We start from the raw sequence: 24,555 nt of genomic DNA on the forward strand, positions 1-24,555 counted from the left end.
GAGATTAATCTTAAAGTACTTTTTCCGTATAACTTTGTCAAATTAAAACTTTGTCACAGACTTCAGCAGAGCTTCAAATAAAGACGTCACACGACGTTGAGTAGTGTATCAACAAAACACGCAGTAGTAGGCACAAGAAACAACAAACACATACGCATATTGGTTTAACATATAAAACAAACTGTATTAGATCATGCCATATTTAACGATTATAATACAACATGAAATAAAGTATTTATTTATCGAATTTATCTACGAAATGAATTGTGTTATTCTTTTTAATGAAGGCAACTTTGTTACGTCATTTACAATACCGTTTTTACCCTGTTGATGGAAGGAGAATTCATCTTGGATTTTAAGGTCATAGCTGTTGATGTTTTTCTGTGTTCAGGGGTCGTTCCGGTTTAGATTTCCCAGAGTACATTAGTCTGACCGATCTCATCTGACCATGTCGGACCATATCGGAACCATACCTTTATGCCATTTCTACCTCTCTAGATTTAAGTAATTAAATAATTTATGTAGTTTGACCACAAATAAACCACCACTATGTATGAAAGAAATACAACTGGTTTTCCCTCTTCTCATTTTCTAGCCAATAATAACCCTCACTGCCTCCCATACCTCCCAGTGTAAAGCACCAGTGGCTGTTTCCTCCCTATACATCAGTAGACATGCGCAGAAGGGGATCGCCATGTAAATATTTACCTATATGCTGTCCTCTCATTCGTTACAAGGGACCGGGCCTCCTCACAGCCATCTAACGGTGGCTCCGCCCACCGCATGGGGACCTGCAAACTGATAGCGAGAGCGCGCGGGAATATAGGACGACGTCATGTGGAGGAGTTTAGTGAAGCTGAACGTAGTAAACACGATGTTTTTTTGTGTTTAAAAGGACGTTAAACACGCCTTAAAATGTAACGCTTAGAGTTAATTACACTATATTTATTATTTCACTATGTTATTTATATAACTATGGGGATGATGCAATATTGCATGCATAGCTCCTATTTACAGGAAAATAACACATTAGGAATATCACTTGCATAGCTACAAATATATATTTATATTCTCATAATAACCTGTTAACATACAAAGTCTCTCCTTATTTTCTGCTGGGATGTCTACAGTATTTATGAAACATAGGATTAATGTATATGTTTTTATAATCTCCTCCCAACATGTACAGAAACTCCATGCTGATGTAAAGCCTTAGAAAAGCCGCGCTGCTGATCATTGTGACTGATCTACTTTTAGCTTTCCTATATAATCCAGCCCATATTATACAACCAGGAGGCAGTCTATTCTGTCAAATCAACACAGCCAAGCAAGAAACCACATCTTTATTTAATAAGGGTAGACTATAAATACGAAATTACATTTAAAAAATAATGAGCATTGTAACCATCATAACCCACTTAATATGTAATTAAAGGGAAATAAATAAATACAACAAAAAGGACAGGCAGTATTTATTTGTTTAATTTAATGTACAAATAGGAACAAAAAGGACTTCTATAAATACAAAATGGTATTTATTGTATTGTCTTCCTCCAGTAGATAACATCTGGATTTCTAGCTATCTTTCAAAGCCTTAATAATAACATTTAAACCAGTTTTAATGTATTTTAAAATGACCTTTTCCAATAACAGTATAGGGTGTGAAGATGTATTCCAACAACCATTGCCTCTTTGAGCAAAGATTCTAATAACAGATCTGCAAATGTAACATATAAAGGAACTGCACTGATTGAAGTCCGTATGCACATTTCACACAAAGGACAGAGTTTGGCGTCCTGGTAGAGAATCTAATTAAATGACCTCTTTGATTGAATGTATATCTATTCCCAGGGACTCCACCTGCCCTCCCTGTGCTCCTCCCTCCTCCCTGGGGTTAGCCTCACCCCTCGACCTCCGTGGATCAGACTTGTTGTGGAGACGGAGCCCATGTCCAGATGGCACTTTCGCAAATCCTGTTTCATTGACAAAAGGTGTTTTCTTCAAGCTCGCCGCCACGGGCACAGGATGTTCTCGGAGGCCGAGGGATCACGCGTGGATTGACCCCGTCTATTTCTGCCGGTGCTGATGTTGGAAAGCACAAAAATAGACGCTGGTTATTTACATTCAGTGCCGTGATTCATCGAGGAAGTATTCAGGCCAACTGTAGGCTGTCTTTAACACATTAACTGATAACATATTATGCATACAAACTCTAGCCTATTTCTTCCAGACATGAAAATCCAATCTAGCCCAAAATCGACCCCGAAAATCCTCTTTACACCCCAGAACTGGACCCCCCTCTATGCTGCAATAAACCCTGAGTGTCCCCATCTCCTGTCCCCTGAGACCCTCCCCCCCACCGGAGATGTTACAGTACATAAGCCTGTTCTATGTCTGGACATGGAAAACCTGTTCATGTTTGTACACAAACACAAAAACCTGTTAACATCGCTCTCATCGCCGTGAAATCCTAAATATACTGCGGATAAAATCAGATTTGAAGCATCCGACCCCACAGCAGGTGATATCACCTTGAAGTAAAAACAGTGCTTGAAAGCAAATAGGCAACCACTTCAGGCTTTCTTTCAACATAGCCGCTGTGTTTAGAGCTGGTTGCATCCTCTAAATATTACAGTCTGTAGTTAGAGCAGTTAGATGGGAAATCCCCAAATTACAATGTATGATAAACTTCCTAATTGTACATTTGTAAGCCTGATAATCAGACTGAATATTCCTTTGATATGCCTTATAGCCTCACATGCAATAGTGAGTCAGAAGCTGAGTCAATGGGTGTTTTAAATACTAACTGAAACATCCTTAAAAACAAGTTATTTTGCACTTTGCACAAGGAACATAGCTGTAGCTTAAACTAGGAGATGTTAACTAGATTTTGACGTTGATCAGAGTATTTTGGTAAGGTAATACATTTCTTTTTCAATTTCATACATAGCGCAATGTAGCTAGCTAGCCATGTAGGAATTGGACGTCCCTGTTCTTTGATTGGTCAATTGGACATCCACACATTCTCATTTTCCCTTTTTCCCATCTTTCCTTGACCCCATCATGTTTTCCACTGATGCCAAGGAAAGGTTGTTAAATTAAGTAATACAGATGACAACTACCACCCAAAACATTCTCATATTATCTGTATTTTAAGGCCAAAACGACTTCCCCCTGACTGTAAATATGAGGCTGTTCTGCCATGTCCTCATTTTAACTGGGCCATGTGGGAATAGTGGGGTCAGATGTAGTTTTGTGTCTGACATTAATCTGATGTTCTGTTCCTCTGATCTCACTCACATGGATGAATCCATTAAATGCGGTAATGTTTGGGTCTTTCACAGAAACAGATCCCCTGTGGAGTTTCTGCTACACACGAGCTCTCAATCAACTCTCAACTCAAGTCAGCTGCTGCCACACATGGGCGCAGACAGAGGGGGTTCTGATGGAGCATGTGATGCTAACGGGAGAACTGTGGACACATGTGTGGACATTCCTGCTCATCCCACCGTACTACGCTCCGTGATGTGAGTCATTACACGCATTTCTCTTTGAGTCAACAGATCAAGGGATGCATTTCCTTCTGAAAAAGAGTTCTGAATGGGTTTTTCTGTATAAACCACAGTTGCTGTTTTTCTTCATGGCCTTCTGTTGCTCAGGGTCAGCTCTGAAGTTTGTCCTTGTCCTCGTTAGTCCTCCACCCAAAGTCACATTTCCCCCGAGGCACGTGCCCCCCGCCGCCCAGCGAGAGCCCTCTGAAATCTCACAACAAACCGCAGACAGAAGCATAGTCTGGTTGCTGGCGCCCCATGGGGGGGGAGGAGGGGGATTATGGGGGATTACAGCCCACTGATCCTCCACTTTTCCTCCCTTCTGCACCTTCTCCTGCCCCCTACGAGTTTTTCAAAAACTTTTCATCCCTAAATCACGACCATGACTGGAATGATTTCCCGTCTCGATTGTTTCTTTATCATGTAAATCTGGTTCTGAAGGAACGCCTGTCATCGCTGCTTTTATGGTGCGAGTTCGGGATCCGCGAGACGGTTTGTGAGGAGTGCAAAACATGAGATACTGCATGTGTGTGGACAGCTTGAAAGACGTCCTCAGCGAACAGATAATTGCTTCCCATTGTGGCATCAATAGTATTTGACTTTGTATCCTCACAGAGACTGACATCGAAAATGTGCTGATCAGCAACTATCAGGGTGTACGTGTGACTGTCACAATGCCAGCGTGAGCATTTAGTACGTCCTTCCTCTGCCTCTGCGCTGACACTCAGCACTCAGAGATCAGACGGGAGGAAACAGAAGTCTCGACCTTGTGTGACAGAAATGGGACCTAAAACCACAGCAGCCTCGGAAATAGCTCCAACGTTCTTGTTGAGAAAGAGCTGCGGTGGTGATCTTCAGGTCAAACACGTGTTATGGAATATGCGCATTATTGAAGGCAGAAGCAGTCCTTAGGAAAGGTTGTTAGGGTATTACTCAAGTTCAAATGTGTTGAACTAGATTATTTTTAATTATACAATCTTGTTGAATATACTATCTTGGTTTTGGGTTTCTCTTTGATATTTAGCCTTAGCTATCTTTATTTGTTTATGCTGACTTCATCTTGGTATTAGCCTACTTGTGGCCAACTCCATCTTGGATCTTTTCTTTCCTGTCGCCATCTTGGTGTTTTGGCCCTCGCCGTTTGGATCATTTGCAACCAGGCATGAAAAGGAGGCTGGAGCCAAGTACAAACGAATGCTGAAAAGACATTATTTAGACATTTTGAATCAACTTTCATGTAGTAAGACACACTTTAAAACGTCTATGTCGGAAACAAGAACAGCAACTTGATAACACTGTTACGGCCCGTCCACACAGCAGCTTTGAAAAAATCTTGAAAATCTTGGAGGGTGGGTGTGTCTGAAAGCTTGGGGATTTTTTGCGAGCAACGCAACCAACAACCAATCACATGAATCTCCCGCCCCCGACATACAAAGCAATAGCAATGTTAAAACGAAGTAAACTGGATATAAAATCCCCAAACAGGCGAAAACCTACCAGTTTCACCCACTGTCTCTGCCACCTCCCTCCATGCCTGGTTCCTCCGGTTTGTATCCCGGTAAGTTATTAGCGACTGGTCATAAAGAACCGGGTGATTTGCTACAGCAATAACTAATTTCTCCTCCATTTTCAGGAATATAGAAAATGAACTGCGGTCTGGCTCCCAGCTTGCACGCAGTTTGATTGGCTAGCGCTTGTACTGTCAGATTTGCATAAACGGGATTTGATTGGCTGACGCTTCCACCTCAGCTTCAAAAGTTGAACATTGCTCAACTTTTGAATCCTGAAAATCCTGGAAATCCTGGAAATCTTCGCTTTGCTTCCCCACAATGCAGTTCGGCGAAAAGCAAGGCAAAGTGACGTCAACAAATTCAAAGTCAATGGGCAGAGAAGCGTTGGAAGCGTTGGAAGATTTTGCTGCTGTGTAGACGGGCCGTTACGGCCCCGACACACGGCGGCGTGCGTTGCCGCTTCAACGCTTCAGCCCATTCACTTTGAATGGGTTGACGTCACGATTCGCCGAACTTCATTGTGGGAGCAAAGAGTAGCTTCTCTCGCGGTACTCGCTGCAAAAGTAGAGCAATGTTCTACTTTTGCCGCCGCAACGGAGGCGTCAGCCAATCGAATCATATGCCAGTACAAGCTCTAGCCAATCAAACTGCATGCTTGTGTGTCTGGGGCGGGAGATTCATGTGATTGGTTATTGGTCAAGTTTCAGCCCCCCCCGCCGGCAAGCGACAACGCACGCCGCCGTGTGTAGGAGCCGTTAATGACCTGTCAATCACAAGGTAGCCCCGCTCTAAAGCATACCCTGCTTTACTGTCTAATTTACCCTAAATTCAACCATATATTACTAAATGAACATCGTACTGTATTAAAGAAGACTGGAAACTATTGATTGATTGGTTCCCATAGGAATACATGTTGACCTACAGAGATTCAGCCAAGCTGAACTGACCCTGGATCAGCCCAGATACTGGAGGCTTTGTGTAAATCAGCAGCTGAAGGCATCATGTGGCTGACATCTGCCTGTCCTCCTGACACATCTGCAGAGAAGCTCCCAGAGCCACGTTTCTGTTTGCAGGACGGACAGTGTGTGTGCTCAGTGGCACATAGATTGACACAGCGGAGTTAAATGAACTCAAGCTTCCACTGACCCCACAAAGCCTGTAAGTGAGACACTTGGAGCTAGCTTTCTAGCGTGTCTCTTCAGTGTTTCTGAAACTATGTCTGTGCTTCCTCCATGTCCTCAAACTCTCAGCCTGCGTCTGGTACATCGTGTTCAACCGCACGCGCAAATACAAACACACACTCTGAGGTCAGCCTCTATCGCCGCACTGTTTCCTGTTTGCTTCCTTTTTTTTCGAGACAGGAAGAAAAATCACCCCACTTTAGGTCTCTCTTTCAACTTCCAATATCTTACAGAAAAGGGCAGTGGAAACAAATACAACTTATATTTTTAATCCACATTGCACTGACTATAATGGCATCTGCATTTATTTGTCTTCCATATCGTTTTTGGACATATAAATCCAGTTTAGTTGCCTTTGTTCCTTTTGGACAGACAATTAAATTGGACATTGTCTTATATATTAAAGAATAATATGTATTTTCTTCATGTAAAGACTAGTTTGTTTGCAGTTAAGTGTCACAGGAACATGAAATGAACCGACAAAATCATTTTCAGAGGCTCCTGTGTTTTTGAAAACTTGCCAACTCTAAGCTAGCGTAAGAAATATTTCTCAAATGATGCCTTTTCAATGATGGGAACATGGATAGAATCAAATAAGTGCTGTTTGCTCCACTTCATACATGCACTTTAATAATATATCAGAATTGAAAGTGAATTATTCAACAGTCTCGTGCCTGACCGTACCTTGACTGTTGAGATAAGACGATCTCCCGCTTTAAAAATTCGACATTTTCCTTTAAATTCTTTCCTGCTTGCAAAATGGATTCTACCTCACGTTTTCAGTCCGGTTTCAGCCAGCAGACAGACACGTGAAGCAGGAAGAAAGTGCAGGCAGAGCCATCAAAAAAAGGAAAGCAGAAATACTCAGCGACCACATTGGATGATGCAATCGCAAATGATTTGATGAAATGTGATTGTGAACGTGCTCTACATTCCCTGTAAGGCATTTTTAATATAAATTGGATATTTTTTTTGCAGTGTTTTTGAAAGAGGTTTTCATATTGACTTTCATATATATGTTAGTTTTCTCTTTCCTGTTTCCCCCCTCTTTCACAACTAATACAGCCTACAGTATGATTGAAATGTCACATGGGTATTCATATACATTCTTTCCATCAAGAAGGAAAACCAGAGCGAGTTAGAACATGACATTCACCACCTTTTTCGTGCTTTTCCGTGGCAGAATGACACCACAGAGATATAATAGATATGCACACATGCTGTGATGATCTGTAGGTCTCACCCTCCCCCCCCCCCCCCCCCCCCCCCCCTCTCTTTAGCTGAGGGGTTTTTAGGAGTAAGTACAGGCTGTTCCAGCACAGTCTGTACATATACTTTACAGCCCACTCGCACCTACACACGCTTCACAATGTATGCGCCTCGATGCCATGCACACAGAGACGTTCCCATTCTGTGCATTGTTTCTGATATCGCCCTCAGTCTGGGCGAACAGGACACGGTGTCCTCATCCAGCAGGGCAGGTGCAGAGCTGCCTTAGAACACAGATTAAACATCAGCGTGGGACACAAAGGGTGCAGCAGTGTGGGGTGTTGTAATGTCTGTATTCTGTAATGTTCTTTAATGCAGTTGCAACAGTTCCCTATTGTGTAACAGAATATATTGTTTGCCTTCCGGACATATCGCAACAGATAGACTTTAAACAGTTCAAGATTTATTAATCATTTTACTGTATTTGTTTATTTTTTGAACCAGAAAAATATTGAATAGCTCTAAATTGTACCTAATTATACCTCCTGGAGTTTAAAGCCATGAGATAATATATCTGTCGCCACTTAGGTCATGGCTCTAGCAGTGTCTCGTAAAGAGATCATTAATACATTCTTGAAGTGTCTCTTGCAGAAACATGACAAAAATATTCTAAAGGTAGTTCCAAAAGTAAAATCTGAATAAAAGTAAACGTCGAGAATGAAATCAAAACGTTTGGAATAAAGTGTAAATGTTGAAAAAAAGTTGAAACATCCATAATAACTTTGAGAACTAAGAACCGTTGCAAATAAAGAATAAATGCATCTCCTGGGATTTTATTTAATCATTTTGATTTTAAGTCAACATTCTTAATAATAATAACCTGACTCTAACACCCCTCCTCCGTAGTAGTAGTACCTGTGTGATTTGTCTCTCGTCACATTGATTTAAAACACCCGAGCTTCCAGACTCATTCATACCTCCTCTCTTTATCCAAAACAAGATCTTATTTCTCTCCTTTAATCAACATTGACACAAACGCTGTATCCGTAACTTAAGAAATGTGGGAATTTAAGCCGAGTACAACTCTCAGCGCCTCAGACTGCTAAATGTACACAAAGAAGCACACACACGCTAGCACGCAATCCATAGAGAGCAAACAAAGGCAGAGGAGGGGTCCGTGTTTCAGCTGCGGTCACGATACAGCAGAGAGAGGGCACAATGTGTGAAATCTTTAAACCAATGGCTGTTCAGGTTTCTGCCAGCTCCCAAATGTCTGTTTTATAGCTGTCATTTGTCATTTTTACACTCCGAGGCTCCTAGTCACTGACAACAAAGACACGTCGGAAAGAAAGGAAGAGAGATGTGACATTAAAAGCTTGTCATGTCAAATGTGTTTGAAGGATTATAACCCCAGGGAGTAGGTGCAAGGTGCTGGTATGAAACACCTCAGCCTCGGGACAAAGCAAAAAAGAGCGTTCATATTTACTGCCATGGACTTTCTCCTATAGGTTGGGCTCCTTATTCAAAGCAAATGGTTTCTGAGGCCAGCAGCCTTTTAAAAAAACAAACAGCAGCAGGAAATAGGCAAATATTGGCGTCTAAACACCCACCCACCCACCCATCCACCCACACACACACACACACACACACAGACAGACAGACAGACAGACAGACAGACAGACAGACAGACAGACAGACAGACAGACAGACAGACAGACAGACAGACAGACAGACAGACAGACAGACAGACAGACAGACAGACAGACAGACAGACAGACAGACAGACAGACAGACAGACAGACAGACAGACAGACAGACAGACAGACAGACAGACAGACAGACAGACAGACAGACAGACAGACAGACAGACAGACAGACACAGACACACACACACACACACACACACACACACACACACACACACACACACACACACACACACACACACACACACACACACACACACACACACACACACACACACACACACACACACACACACACACACACTTAAAACAAGCAGGAGGTGTTAAAGGCCGCTGGGTTCGTCTGCATGAACCCAGACGAACCCATCGGAGAAGTACATCAAGAGTGGCTGCTTCTTTTGCCTTTATTCCTGCAGCCTGTAGCGAATGGGATGTTGTAAATGTCCTATATTTATACTACGGCTCAAGTGCTTGAAAGGGGGGTTAGTGGGAAATGAAGTCAGGCCTTTTATATCGAAAGGGGAAATCATCCTATACAATATATATTATCAGCTAATGTAGATCATCTAAGTTTGGATCAAGCTAGTTCTGCGGATCTGTTGAGCGATGGGCACGTGTAATAGCAAAACGTGTTAGAGAAATAGGAAAGAGGTCTATGTAAGGTTACTAAAATGTTACGTTTCGACCAATTAACCTGCAGAGCTAGCATCAACAGCACATCGTTACCTTGGGTTAGCTTCTCTACGCTACGTTGGAGGTCGGTTGCAAAATTGCATGAAACACAATTCCATTCAACTTGACAGTTATACTGCACAATCAAAACAATGGTATATAGAACGAGGTCAGTGTGTTCTCAGTCGTATAGGAACATGTTAGGAACAGAGCAGGGCGGGTAAACCGAGGGGAAGCTGCTGATGTTTTTCAATTGCGATGTTCAATGCTCTGTGAGAAAAAAAGAGCTGGCTGCAGTCAGAGCGATAAAACTGCAGCTGTGGTTTCTTTGTGCCTGTGAGAGGGGGAATATAGAGAACAGTATGTACGGGACAGTGCGGAGCTTTCAATCTTTGTATATGCGAGGGAAAAAAAGACATTAGGGCAGGGAGGAGAGGGGGGGGACGCGGCGTACTCGAGCTCTACTTCCTTCCCAGCGTTTCTTCCCTCTCAGTTTTCATTCGTAATTGACTTTCTCTGTGTGGATAGAAACAAATGAACCCCCCCCCCTCCTCCTTGCTTGCACGCACACTTGACGTTGTGCGTGAGCCGGGACTCCCTGCTGCCCCCACTGCCCTACTTTCTATCCGCGGAGGAACTAAACCGCCTCCTCATCGCTTGTGTGGCAGTTTGAAAGCAGGCCGGAGCTCGTCTGGCATGTGAAGCACCCAGTGTCCTAGATTACACTGTTTATTTACCACGCTCTTTAGAAGTAATGTGCTGCTATAAAACTTTAAGGCTTTGCATTTTTCCACCCGGGCTTAACATACAGACGCCAGGCTAATGTTAGTTCATGTCCTTAAATGTAGGACGTTTTGGAAAAGGCACGTGTGATCGGATTACAAACAGGAAAGATTAGGGGCAAAATAAACAAGTGTTCCTTCTGTATTCGGCAAAGTTGAACTGTAGGATGTTGGACAGGTGCAAAACATCTGACTAGTGCACACTCAGGAGTCTGCGACGTATTGAAACATTGGCAAATGTTACTTTGAATCACTATCCATGTACTCAAATAAAACTCCGAGGTCCTTTCCTTTTAAATATATGATGCTTTCTGGTCTAAATTACATTGCATTGACATATTGTCCTTATTACTGCGCTAGCTCTATTTCCCCTAAGGTATTCAAAAACGTATGCTAAGCACATGTCAGAGTGCATTGTCAAGGGGCTGCCGGATTGGAGTATTGAATTTGTTGTTTGGTCTATAAAGCCAGAAATTGGCGAAACGTGTCGTCTTAAGTGTCTTGTTTTGTCTGAGAATCAACTAAATCATAAACAGTCCAACCAGCTACATCATGAAAAGACTGCTGACATACTGATGTGTCAGTTATAATGAAAATCCAATTATGTTGGTAAGAGGAAGCAGATATACAGAATCCTGTTCATACTGTTGTGTGTGGAGGTGGAATCCTGATTCATTTGAGTCTAAATAAATCACTATTCGGCTCAATTATTGTCTCTAAGTGTGGGCAAGTGTTCATGTATTTATTAGCAGTTTCACGCCGCCCACATGCATTGTATTATGTAAGCTGGTTTAAGGTCAAACTCTCGCTGAATGTGTCCTAAAAAGTCCTGTTTGCTGCCATGGATACCAGCACGGCGATGTGTTTGCGTTGCTCAGGTACTAAACAAGGTGGGGCTCTGTTACAGGAGTGTGTGTGTGTGTGTGTGTGTGTGTGTGTGTGTGTGTGTGTGTGTGTGTGTGTGTGTGTGTGTGTGTGTGTGTGTGTGTGTGTGTGTGTGTGTGTGTGTGTGTGTGTGTGTGGGTGTGTGTGGGTTAAAGGTTTTGTTTATTATCTATTTTTGGCAAAGGCTATTTCCTTAGTCAACTAACCCTTTGGGACACGTCATGCTCTTGAGTTCTTCCTCCTACAAACCGAGATTTCAAGCCGTTGCAAATCTAGACATTCCTCAGACGAATTCCTGACCACGCCCTCTAATAGCGGTGAACACTTTCACCTGGTCTCTGTGTGAAAAGGGCACAGCTCCTATTCTCTGGAAAATGAACGCCCTTGTGACCCCCCCAAGAATGTTTTTAGTCATCAATGAGTCACGAGCAACGTTGAAATAAGGCACGGTGCTTAAAGTTTGTTTGGAAGTCAGCAGGTTTGTCGGTAAACTGGCAAGCTGCTGTTGTTTAGTCTAACAAGAAGCAATGGGAGCAATTAGAAGCCAGAGTGGTTTCCTGTGTGTGTGTGTGTGTGTGTGTGTGTGTGTGTGTGTGTGTGTGTGTGTGTGTGTGTGTGTGTGTGTGTGTGTGTGTGTGTGTGTGTGTGTTCAGGGATATTCCTTTCTTTTTAATGTGCTTATCCACACACAAACTGCACCCTATTCCCCCCTCCTGTACACACGCCCACGAGGGAGCCGTTTCACAGGTCAGGATGAGTCACCTTTGTGAGAAAGGACCTTCTCTGGATAACTTTACAGAGACAGTAATTACTTTTGTAAACAGAAGGAGGTAAATAGACTCTCTCGGGAGGCAAAGCTACACTCAAGTTGACTGAGCTGCCGCCTGAGGGGGTCTACGAGGCACTAAGCTTCTCAAAGCCAAAGCAAAACAATTAGCAGTGTGAGATTTCTGTGGGACAGGATCAGCCTCTGAAGCTGAGTCCATCTTTTTGAAGTCAAGTGCAAACCCGTCCTGGATTGTTTCCTGAGGAAGGACGGTCATTCAGGGCGCAGCTGTTGTTCTCGGAAAGCTCATCCCACCATAGGGTGTGACTGAACACAATCAGCCGAGTCATTTAAGGTCGAGTACCACCAACCGCCCACCAGCTGCAGCGTGGAAGTCGGTTGTACCATGGACGCTACTTCCCCATGTTTTTGTATGATTAATGAGCACTCGACTTTCAGAAATTGAAATTGAGCAAATACACTAGTATATATGCTTCTATTGTTGGTTTACATCCACCTAAAGGGCACAGGTTTTTATTATGAGGGTCTCACAACATTATGGACACAGAGAGTGGATAAGTCCTACTTATTGGTTGATTGGTCTTAGCATCATTTTTTAATGCTTTATTTGTTCTTCATTTCTTATTTCCAAGGAAACTTTTGAGCACATCTCAAACTTGAAATGTATGATTTGACATTATTGTCTGTGGAGGAATGTAGTTTTACAGAGTCAACTAAGATCTCATTAGTCAAGAACAGAACTAAACTATTCAGCCATGACAATCAAAAATCTTTTAGATAACACTTTGCCACACCCAGCACGTTACCAGGTCACATGACAAAGAAAAACATTTTCTCACGCTATAGATTCCTTTAAATCATGCTGTCAGACACGTTTAATAACAATCTGAGCCTGTCAGAAACAAGTACTTTGAGTGCATGTGCATTGACGATGCCAAGTCGCCCTGATGCTTAGCAATGCAGCTTGTTTTGGAACTGCCATCTGCAGAATCCTAAATCAATACTGGACCAGTGTAACAATTGTTGTCCACATTAGACACAAAAAGATGGGTGCAGTTCATTCAAATTCAGTCTCTGTAGGTTCATTTGAATTTATATATCTGGATGACTTTCCCGATTAAAACCTGGAAGCATCTCAAATCTGGAACCTGGCTTGGGGCTCATGCAAAAGGGAGTAGTTTTTTTTCCGTTTCAATAACCTGCTTGCTGCACGGTCCCCACATGTGCTTGGCTGTGAGAAAGCAGACACCCCAGCTGTCAGTGTAAAAGTAAAATGTCAGGCTCTGTAGTGAGCAGATAGACATCAGCGAGGAAGCAGATGAGTGACAACACTTACAAAAGACATATTTTCACAAGAGGGGGATTATCTTCTTCACATTGACACGTGTTTCTTTAAATGGCTGTCACAGAAGATTTGAGCTACAATAACAGAGACAGGAGCACTTGGAAACACACGACCGAATGACACCAAAACAATCACACTCCCATGATGCATTAGTTTTTTACACAGCTATGTTGGCCGTAAATATCCTCAACCTACAGTAGCAGGGGCTAGGGATGTATTACACACTGCACACTGCACTAGAGGCATGCACATAACGATTTCTCAGGTGTGCCATGTTTGTCTCCACGCAACATGCTCGGCAGCCAGCCAATGGGGTGTCACACTCGCTCCATCATGCACGAGCTAGAGTACAACCTAACTTGCAGAGGCAGGGCACTCAATTAGAACCATTTGCAGCCAATTGCTGGTATAATGTGCAGCAGGCTGGTAGATTTACATTTACTCACCACCAGCCAAAACAAAATGGAGCTCAGGTTTTTTTCTAATCCGCTCAAATCTGGAGAAGGAGATTTTCTGCTGTTGTATGCAGTATGCATTTGACCTGCATACGTCGGCGACTGTACAGCATGCAGTATTTATTCAAAATGATGTCTGCTAAGAACAATAATAAGGACTGGGAGGCTGTGGCTCAGTGGGTAGTGCGCTGGACTTCGAATCAGGGGATAGCAAGTTTGAGTCCCACTGCAGTCAGCATGTCGTTGTGTCCCTGGGCAAGACACTTCACCCCTAGCTGCTCCTGTGGGGATTGTCCACAGTACTGAATGTATGTTAGTCGCTTTGGATAAAAGCATCTAACAAATGACATGTAATGTAATTGCCGAGCAGCAACAGGGGAAAAACTCATCTATAGAGCTGCAGTCAGGATGCTGGAGACAGTATGATGGAAATCATCATGTGATGAAGTTACACTCAGCATTTCACACATGCATTGATTGTTCAGGGATGATACAAGGTAACAAATGACCTGACATTTAAACCGGCAATAGCCAACAATAAGTCTGTATTTGGCTTATTTGATTCTCTGTTTATGGTGCTGAAACAGTCCCTGATGTAAAGGAAGGTTGGCTGGTTGGTGTTTAGTACTAGCTTTAGAAACAGATTTAACGTTCTCCCTAGGGGAATCATTTACTTGATTTTGCTGAGAAAAAAGTTAGTCTAAGTGCGTTTGGGCTTGGCACAATAGTGGATCATTGGAATGGATTTGTTTATTCTAACACAGGATTCAGGAGAGAGAGATAGCGAGTGCATGAGGAAATGTGTTTTTACGGGTTTTTATCAAGAGGTGAACACAAGGTCAACGAGATGTTTCTGATTGGCAGGCCAGTTTCAAATGATACAGTTACACAGATTTGTATTATCTAAATTATCATCAGTTTTTTCTTTGTTAATCAAACTCCCCCTCTATGTTCTCTATTTCAGCAGCCAAGTGTATTTTGAAATCATCGCTGATGCCAAAGTGGAATAGACAAATGCGTTGCAAGCCAAGTAAATAAAAGCAGCATGTGGTTGAGGGCTGGTGATAAATGCATTCCCTAATTAGTGAGGCTTAAAAAGCTTACACTGGGAGGATATGAAAGGCATTTACTTCAAGAGTTTCTTATAAAGGAAAGTGGAGACCCCTCAACATGCGTGTGACTATTTATAACTTGCATTACTGGCTCATTTCTTATCATGTATTAACATATTATTTTATATATTTAATAATGATTTTGGCTTTTAGACCTGCTAGTATAAATTGTGTGTTTATTATCAGGCACTGGCAGGATTTGAGTCAGTGTGTTTTTGGTGTTTATTTGTTGATTGTTTTATTATGACTTTTGTCTCATTCTATATGAAAAACTCATGTAGGTTTAGAAAAGATGTATTGTGCATTGTAAAAGGTCAGGCTGTTATTGTGTGTGTTGAATACATGCTAACAATGTGACCTCTCAAAGGGGGAAGTATAAATCCCTCTGCCTGTGTGTTTCTGTCTATACGGGCTCTCCTCTCTGAGAGGATGTTTGGGCCCGCTTGCTGCACGGTTGACTTTGTTTGTGTTGGACAGTTTGAGGGAGCCGGGGGCCGAGGACATGCTAATGAGGTCACTGCAGTGCTGCGGTAGAGCAGGCAGACTGCATACACACCCCAAAAAGCACCTTTAAGGAAATGGCCCACTAAACTAGAATGTGTGGTTTAGTGAGGGATGACTCCTCACTTTTGGCACGCGCTGTCCCTGTGATGTCAGCAAGTATACCGTGTGGAACTTCATAGGTCATTCATTTGAAAGGACTTTATACATGACACTCATCGTCCACTAGAGATGTTCTGAGTATACTCTATGGGACATTTTATGTTCCTCACCTGAGAACACTTCAATACAAATAAATACGGTTCTATCTTACCTTCAAATGAGGTAGATGTATTTCTATTTTTGCCACTCAGAATACAATTCAAATGTGTTCTTGCTTTTTGTTTGCTATCCTGATCAGAGGTATTTTCTACATTATTGAAAAAATAATAATGTTACCAATTATAAGATCGTTATTTGCAATGGCATTTTTATTTATAAGATTCATAAAAACCAACTTCCCATGTCTTTGCAGTTTTGCAGCATTTGAAATGTAGATTTAGGACATTTCCATTCCAATTAAGGCCTTATTTTTAGATCATTAAATTGAATACATTTTGAGGCTTTCTGAGGATTCAAACGCACTTTAAATAAATCCTATTTATTCACTGCCTAAGACAGCTTCATTTCGCTTCTAAATGGAATAATTATCTTTAAATATGTGCATGTGTTCGTTTTGAAATGATGTTATTAAGTGGTTCACTAAATTACATATGAATGCTAGGATGGCTTTGGAAAGCTGGCCGCACACATATCATCTCTGCAGATGATCCAACATCTACACAAAGAAGGACCCACGCAGTGTACTTGTCTGATCAAATATACATGCCAACAGTTTCCTGAAAAGACAGTGTGTTTGTGTGATTAGTTTTAAGTTCTGGCTGAAGTAGCAGGGTCAGTCACGCCCTTGTCAGCCGGCAGTGGGGCTGTCACCTCGCGGAGCATCAGGGGCCCGTCGGAGCGGAAGCTGGAACAGCGTGTTCCAAAACAACAGCGACAGTTAGAGCAGACACTTGGCTTCTGTTCTGCACAGGACGCTGTAGTGGACACTGACTGGACAAACCAATTAACTGTCATCACCCGCCACAAAATCCCATCCCACGCACTGCTGATGCTGCCCCTCATTAAGTCTCAGAACATGCAATGCTGTCCTGTTATTAAAGGAACTCAAAAAATTTGATAACGGGCGTTTTGATGTTTCTACTGATATTTCTTTAACACAGGGAATCCTTTCTGCTATAAACATTAATATCAAACTGCTGTGAGGGTTTTGTGATGAAGTCAAACAGGACTAGGACATTTAGTTGACACTGCTGCCCCCTGCTGTTCAAATGTAGCAACAACCACACTTCTTCCTACAACCAGAGCTATTCAATGGGATTTGATGAAGCATGTTTATCCAGTTTGAACAAGACACTGACCGCTGAGTCCTGAGATGACCCCCGCTGCCCTTTAAGCTCGGCTAGCTGTCTCTCCATGTGGTAAACCTCCTCAGACATTTGCCTATGGAAAGCACAAACAGTTTGGCAGGGTTAAATATGTGGAACCTTGTTGTAATCAGAGCAATTTACCTCTAAATAGCCTTCTGGTGAATAACCAAAAGAGAGAAAACTCCCTTTATAAAGATATAGGGTTATAAACGTCTGGGTGGTTCAGTAAATGATTTTCTTAAGACTAGGGAAACATTATTCCTTAACACTACAACTGATACAGTTATAGCTGTTTACAATATTTATTGATTTATGAAGTGATGCAAAGAGACATAAAGAAACATTATAATGGTGGAATGCTGTTTAATGTAAAAATTGAAATAAAAACATCCTTGTTTTCTGTCTTTTAAAGCTCATAAGCATGTAGTGTTTCCACTTTTACTTGATTACTTGTTTCTTATTTCAAATCATAATCTAAACAAAGCACCTTAATTTAAATACAGTATAACCACTGGTGTTGTGTTGGATCTATGTTTACCTGTGCACAGCCTGGGCCCTGCTCAGTTGGCAGTGGAGACGCTTCACAATGGCTTCATAGCGCTTGTTCTGGATCTGAAAAAAACATGAACGGAAACAAAAATGATCATTTTGAACTTGAGACCTGATTGGTGCTTTTGTATTTTAAAATAAGTTGTGTAACAGTCAGCCATCCGGTGTTGCATTTAGGTCATCTGCAAATATTAGCTAAAGGAAATGTCTTCATTATTATGACAGTTAGTTTAATCTACATGTTGTTTTTGTGTAAAGTAAAGCATTTAATGTATATTAGTACTGGAAATAGAGATACTCTTTCTGATAGCAGACATTGAAGCGTTTTAGCTGGCCAAACTAATGTCATACATGTCAGTTATCTGTAGATTCATAATAAATAATTGTTAGTAGTGGCCCTTGTCGATAAAGTCACCATTTCTCTCTCCCATACCTCTATGTCTTTCTTTATCTGGGTATGAGTTAAAAACTCTTGTCGCACTTGCTCTTTCTTCGCAGCTATAGACTCCCTCATCACAGAGCTCTCCCTCTTCAGAGTTTCATTCTCACTCTGCAGAAAAGAGATGGATACGATCAACATGGTAGGTTTAAAGTTTCAAAGAGTTAATTATCCTCTAATGTATTTTCTCCACCTTTGCCATCTGCACTGTGTTCCCGTTTGGATTATCCAAATCTGCCTTCAGCGCCTCTTTCTTCTCTCGCAGCATCTGGACAAGCGCTCTCTTCTCCTCCAGCTCTCTGTGGGCCTCCGTCTGGCTCGCCGCATGCAGAACAGCTGCTCTGTGACCCTCCATCTTGCTTCGGTAAGTGTTGAATCTCGCCAGGGCCATGCAAGCGTTCTCCTCCTCCTCACTTGTACCAATGTGGATATCTGTTATTTCCTTGCTGATGGATGCATAGCGCTGATGCAGGACTTTTGTCTGCCGCTCCAGGTTCTCCATCTCATCCTCCAGGATTAGGAATTCCCTGGTTTTAGATCTCAGATCCCGCTCCAAAATCTCGCCCTCCTTCTCAACCCCTGAAAGAGCTGCCTGATAAGGGAGGCAAACCAAAATGTCCAAATCACTGTTTAATCCCCAATAATTCATTTTTTTGTGAAGCAAAGGTGTTTTGAAAGAGACATAAAATCACACTCTCAGCTTACTCTCGTTGAGAGATTAGAAACCATGTCTATTCCTTTTTGAATGGAAACATATTCCTTAATAATTAACGATAAATATGTGCAAAAACTACCATTTAAATAGACATTTTTTTACACATGTACGTTTGGTTCTAACCATTAAACCCCTACTAATTGTTATGGAATAATTTTGTAAAACTACTGCCTTTTCTACTATTTAGCATTACCATAACTGCAGTGGCACACCTGCAGTGGCATTAATCAACACAATCCCCTTTCTTTCATCCAAACTAATTCCTATCTAAAGGAAATGTGAAAACTTTGAAAACAGATTGGGTGTGGAAGCAGGTTTAGATGAAGCCATAGACTATATTAAATCCTATATTAAATTAAACCTGCAGGGAGATGAGTGTCTTCTGCTTGTCTTTCAGGGTCTCAGTCTGGGCATAGCCGTGTTGACTGACATCCTGCACCGCCTTGGTTAATGAAAAGCTAGGCTTCTCCTGTAGGCCTGGGGGACAGTAAACAAAAGTGTATTGAAGAAACTGTAAATGTTCGCATAACAAAATGTAAGGGATTTAAAAACGTAGTTTAACAAACCTTTAATTAAGTTATAGCTACAGCTTAACTAGCAGCACATACAAGTTCATAGCAAGTTCAAAGCTTCAAAAGGGAGCTAAAATGTTCTAGCCAAGACAGTTATGCTAGTTTATTAGCCTAACATTAGCGTTAATGTTTTTGATAAAAGTTGAAAAGCCCCCCTTAGACTCAGTTAAACAAACTTCCACAACATTATTAATCTTTTGTCAGTTAACATCTTTAACCATATTTGTTGTGTTAATACATTACCATCTTCACTGGCTCCAAATGTTGACATTTTGACATCAGTTAGCTAACGTTATGTTAGCGAGAAGCTTGTTGATATAATGATTATAATGACGTGCTAATTGATGTAGCTGACAATAAAAATGGTATTGAGTGTTTAAGCCACTGAGTCTAAGAAATACGGTTATTAATAAAATATTAAATTACGAGCATGTTTTACTTAAGGAAATGATTAGAGAGCTATTATTTATTATTTTATATAATTCAACTAACTGCGTAAACAATAAAACTACAGTTCCCAGAGGTCACCTCTGCTCGACCTGGTTACGTTTCCAAAGCTACATCCGGTCTCTACAGCTAGCTACAGTGGAAATGACAGTTGTTGCTAACACTAGAACAACACATGGGAATATTGTTCTGCTTTATGAATGGCCCTTTTTAAAAGTAGTCAAATGCTCGTAAATTGCTTGCCTCGACTATGCTCTTTGTGTAGCCGTGTATTCTACAGCAGCACAGGAAGAAGAGCAGGCTGGAGGACACTTACAGGACACACCAGTCTGGAATATGCTAACATCACACAGGTGCAACAACACTGGGGCACAGTAGCACCAAAACGCCTCTCTCATATTGATTTTGGGGACTTGTACAAGACTGAGTCTGTTCAGAGGTTTCTCCAGCAGCTCATGAAGGAGTACAGGGACTCCAGTAAAAAGATACAGCATGCACAACTCAGTGAATCAGAGAGGAAAATACTCATTAAGAGGCAGAAGGAGCTGCTGCCTCTGGCAAATGTGTTTGAGAGTATTCAACAAGCCTTGAAAGACCTGGAGGAAATCCTTTCACTCCTGCATAGTGAGTATTTTCTTATATTTATGTCAGAAACAATTATCAACATGTAGCTACATGCTATAACTAATAAACTCACAATTTAGTGCCACATTGATCCTTTATATATTTTTCTTAGGTTGTGTAGGAGTCCATTTAAAGTCTGACAAAGTCTTGCAACTAAGAATATAAGGTTCTTTCAGAATGTCTTTCAAGTAAACAATATGTATTGCTGTCTATAAATAAGAACTAAGGGTCAATATTCTATTACAAAATATCTCCTAATGTATTTTATTATTTTGTCAGAACATTCATTGTGTATTTCAGGTAGTTAATGCAGTTGGGATGAACATATCTGACATTTCTGCATTGCTTTGTTCAGGTTCAGCAGGTACCAAAGATGAAGATGAACAGTTGACCCAGCTGTTGAAAGACGAGGAAGCGCAAATCTCACACAAGATTTTGGCCTTAAGAAAAGATGTGAGAACACAAGGGCACGATCAGACATGTGTGAAAATGTGTTATAGAACAGTTAATAACATGATATTCTTTCTCTCCAGCTAATCTCGGCTCTTGTTCCTGTCGACCCTCTGGATTCCAGTAATGTTGTGATGGAGGTTGTATCAGGACGGACAACAGGAGGTACGAAAGAATCTTCACTATGTATCAAATAAAGATGTCAAATAACATCCAGCTTGTTATGTTAATATCCGTTGATGTGATTTCAGGGGACATCTGTCAGCAGTTCACAAGGGAAATGTTTGACATGTACCAGGGCTTTGCCTCTTACAAGAATTGGGAATTTGACGTTTTGAACTACACAACTGCTGAGATGGGTAAGTCACATTTTTGTTTGTATAACTATTTAATCATCTAGTCAAATGAAGCTTGAACTGCTATCCTTAATGTTGTATATTCTGCTTCATATCGCCAACATCGTCTGTCGATATCATTTTTCGTTTAATCATTTAGACTGTGTCTCTCAGGTGGCCTCCACCATGCAGCCATGAGAATAGCGGGGGAGAATGTGTACAGACATGTGAAGCATGAAGGGGGGACACACCGGGTGCAGAGGATCCCAGAGGTGGGCCTCTCCTCCAGGATGCAGCGTATCCACACGGGAACCATGACTGTCATCATCCTGCCTCAGCCAGTGGAGGTACTCTACTCTCTGCTTGATATCACAAAAAAGGGAAATGTTATGGAATTTTCCGGAAGTTATTACATGAAATTGTTCTACATGCCTCTCTATTTGTGTCTCCCGTGTTCACAGTTTTACGTGCACATTGAACAGAAGGACCTTCGCATCGACACGTTCAGATCTCGGGGCGCTGGGGGCCAGAGCGTCAATACAACAGACAGCGCAGTGCGCATCGTTCATCTTCCCACCGGTAAAACATGCAAGAGTATTTCAGCTCTCCTGTCGTATCAACATCACAGCTGATCGTTTATTCTCTTGCTTACCAACAGGTGTAACAGCTGAGTGCCAGCAGACCCGCTCTCAGCTGAAGAACAGAGACCTTGCCATGCGCATGCTGCGGGCCCGGCTCTACCAGGGCATGACGGGTAAAGACACTGAGCAGAGGCACACGGCACGAAAGCAGCAGGTAAGTGAACTCCCAATTTGACAAGGAACACAAATATAATATTCAGAAATCTTTTTAACGTCTGTTTGCCCCCATTCACTACAGGTGGGCACACGCTCTCAGTCAGAGAGGATTCGAACCTACAACTTCAGCCAGGATCGCGTCACAGACCACAGGAGTGGGTATGTTACGAGAGACATTAAGGTGAGGGAGTGTCCGCAATCATAAGAAACCAGCACACTTTCTTTTTGAATATTTATTGTATCATGCTTTATTTCCTGGAAGTTGAATGTGTTTCGCTCCACGCTGTAGGAGTTCATGAGAGGAGGCGAGGAGCTGGAGGATCTGATCTCTGACGTGCATGAGCATGCAGAGAGGGAGGCTGTGCTGGAGGTGGTGGAGAGCCGCGGAGTGAAAGCACCAGAGTCCTGACAGACTGCACACTGAAGTCAAATATACTCAACAAGTACTGTGACTGCACATCAGGGCTGACAGAATATCTATATGAATGTCACATTTCAAATGATGTGAAGGAAGACGAACTGAAGAATATATATTTTTATAAATGATCAATACTTGAAATGTAAATGCATTTGCTTATTAACGTAGTAAGTTATTAGTAGCTAAGAGCTGCACATATATACTGGAAATGTTTTTTATAATAAAAATATAGTGTATGAAGTGGTGGCATTCAGATCCTTTACTTTAGTCAAAGTGCTAATGCCGCAGTGTGAAAATACTCAATTCAAAAATGCCTGAAAATGTTATTTGAGTTAAAGAATGGAAGTATAATCAGAATCAGAATACCTTTATCAGTCCCACAGAGGGGAGATGTGCAGCGTTACAGCAGGAAAGAGCCACAGACAGCTTAGTGTTGCATATCTTACATGCGTTAAAAAAGTACTAAGTTGTAATATAATAAACAATATGCTTAAAAGTTAGATAATTTTCAAAAATACAGATAAAAAACAAATCAAATCTACAAATCAAATCCTGTAGCAGTTCTTAGGATTTAGCCGCCCGGTATATATTACAGCTATTAAAGATGGCATATGTATATAAAGTATATATTGCACATAAAGCATATATTGCACATAGTTTGACGGTATTTAACAGCAGCAAGTTACACAATCTACAAAATACAAGATACATACCTTGTAACAGTAACAAGGGTTTAGCAGCCAGGTATAAATTACAGTTATTAACGGCTTATATATATTGCACATATAGTACAAAGTTAGTTTGTATTTAGCAGCTAGGGGTGTTATAGTCTGTGTTGTGGTGTGTGTAGGAGGGTCTACTAGGGGCAGTGCTTGTTGTAAAGTCTGACTGCTGCAGGAAGGAAGGACCTGCGGTATCTCTCCGTGTGACAGGTGGGGTGCAGCAGCCTGTCGCTGAAGGTGCTGCACAGTGAGGACAGGGTGTCCTGGAGGGGGTGGGACACATTGTCCAGCAGGGAGGACAGCTTGTCTGCCATTCTCCTGTCTCCCACCACCTCCACAGTGTCCAGAGGACTCCCCAGGACAGAGCTGGCCTTCTTTACCAGTCTGTTCAGTCTCTTCCTGTCAGCAGCTGAGATGCTGCAGCCCCAGCAGGCCACACCATAGAAAATGGCTGATGCCACAACAGAGTCAAAGAAGGTCTGAAGGAGGGCCCCCTGCACCCCCAAAGACCTCAGTCTCCTCAGCAGAAAGAGTCGGCTCTGTCCCTTCTTGTACAGAGCAGCAGAATTATCAGTCCAGTCCAGTTTATTGTTCAGATGAACACCCAGGTATTTGTAAGATTTCACAATCTCAATGTCTTCTCCCTGGATGTTCACTGGTGTCGGGGGGGAGTGTTGGCGCCGTCTGAAATCCACCATCAGCTCCTTGGTCTTCGCTGCATTCAGCTGAACGTGGTTCCTCTGGAGGTGGTTCCTCTGGAGGTGGTTCCTCTTGAGGAGGTTCCTCTGGAGGTGGTTCCTCTGGAGGAGGTTCCTCTGGAGGTGGTTCCTCTGGAGGTGGTTCCTCTGGAGGAGGTTCCTCTGGAGGAGGTTCCTCTGGAGGTGGTTTCTCTGGAGGTGGTTCCTCTGGGGGAGGTTCCTCTGGAGGTGGTTCCTCTGGAGGTGGTTCCTCTGGAGGTGGTTCCTCTGGCACCAGAAGGTGAAGTCCTGCCAGCTCCATGTACTCCCTGTCGTCCTCGTTGGTGATGAGGCCAACGATGGCGGAGTCGTCAGAGATCTTCTGCAGGTGACAGGTTGCAGTGTTGTGGGTGAAGTCTGCAGTGTAGAGGGTGAAGAGAAACGGTGCCAGCACCGTCCCCTGGAGGGCCCCCGTACTGCTGATGATGGTGTCTGATTGACACTCCCTGGTCCTCACGTACTGTGGGCGGTTGGTGAGGTAGTCCAGGATCCAGGGGGTGAGGTGGTGATCCACCCCCGAGAGCTGCAGCTTGTCCCCCAGGAGCGGGGGTGGATGACGCTGTCATCTACCTGCGGCAGAGGTC

The 24,555-nt window shown here is 42.4% G+C and overlaps 2 protein-coding genes across 3 annotated transcripts; one reads left to right on the plus strand and one right to left on the minus strand.

Moving 5' to 3' along the window:
- Positions 1 to 1,379: 1,379 nt before the first annotated feature.
- On the minus strand, positions 1,380 to 19,906 carry ccdc122 (coiled-coil domain containing 122). Of its 2 annotated transcripts, XM_079668774.1 has the most exons (7): positions 19,685 to 19,906; positions 19,231 to 19,346; positions 18,348 to 18,746; positions 18,149 to 18,265; positions 17,705 to 17,778; positions 17,158 to 17,239; positions 1,382 to 2,082 (listed from the first exon to the last, which is right to left on the minus strand). In XM_079668774.1, the coding sequence occupies exons 1-7, from the start codon at positions 19,710 to 19,712 to the stop codon at positions 2,068 to 2,070; spliced, it is 831 nt and encodes a 276-aa protein (XP_079524900.1). In that variant the 5' UTR covers positions 19,713 to 19,906; the 3' UTR covers positions 1,382 to 2,067. The 2 variants fall into 2 exon arrangements, with proteins under 2 accessions (XP_079524901.1, XP_079524900.1); XM_079668775.1 differs by lacking the exon at positions 19,231 to 19,346 and having other exon boundaries at positions 1,380 to 2,082.
- Positions 19,907 to 19,973: 67 nt separating this feature from the next.
- On the plus strand, positions 19,974 to 22,752 carry mtrf1 (mitochondrial translational release factor 1). Its single transcript, XM_079668744.1, has 9 exons — positions 19,974 to 20,512; positions 20,868 to 20,965; positions 21,046 to 21,127; positions 21,214 to 21,321; positions 21,472 to 21,644; positions 21,759 to 21,876; positions 21,956 to 22,092; positions 22,177 to 22,275; positions 22,384 to 22,752. Exons 1-9 carry the CDS (start codon positions 20,089 to 20,091, stop codon positions 22,501 to 22,503), a joined length of 1,359 nt encoding a protein of 452 aa, XP_079524870.1. The 5' UTR covers positions 19,974 to 20,088; the 3' UTR covers positions 22,504 to 22,752.
- The last annotated feature ends 1,803 nt before the right edge of the window (positions 22,753 to 24,555 follow it).

Source organism: Notothenia rossii (genome assembly GCF_949606895.1).
Source record: "Notothenia rossii genome assembly, chromosome: 3".
NCBI classification, from domain to species: Eukaryota; Metazoa; Chordata; class Actinopteri; order Perciformes; family Nototheniidae; genus Notothenia; species Notothenia rossii.

Bases quoted from the DNA above. Each gene is read 5' to 3' on its own strand.
- mtrf1 (XM_079668744.1), top strand. From the start codon at position 20,089: ATGGCCCTTTTTAAAAGTAGTCAAATGCTCGTAAATTGCTTGCCTCGA. The intron at 20,513-20,867 runs GTGAGTATTTTC...TGCTTTGTTCAG, and splicing joins AATCCTTTCACTCCTGCATA to GTTCAGCAGGTACCAAAGAT. The intron at 21,128-21,213 runs GTACGAAAGAAT...ATGTGATTTCAG, and splicing joins ATCAGGACGGACAACAGGAG to GGGACATCTGTCAGCAGTTC.
- ccdc122 (XM_079668774.1), bottom strand. From the start codon at position 19,712: ATGTCAACATTTGGAGCCAGTGAAGATG. The intron at 19,347-19,684 runs GTAATGTATTAA...ACTGTCCCCCAG, and splicing joins ATTTGGAGCCAGTGAAGATG to GCCTACAGGAGAAGCCTAGC. The intron at 17,779-18,148 runs GTATGGGAGAGA...TGTTTTTTTCAG, and splicing joins AGATAAAGAAAGACATAGAG to ATCCAGAACAAGCGCTATGA.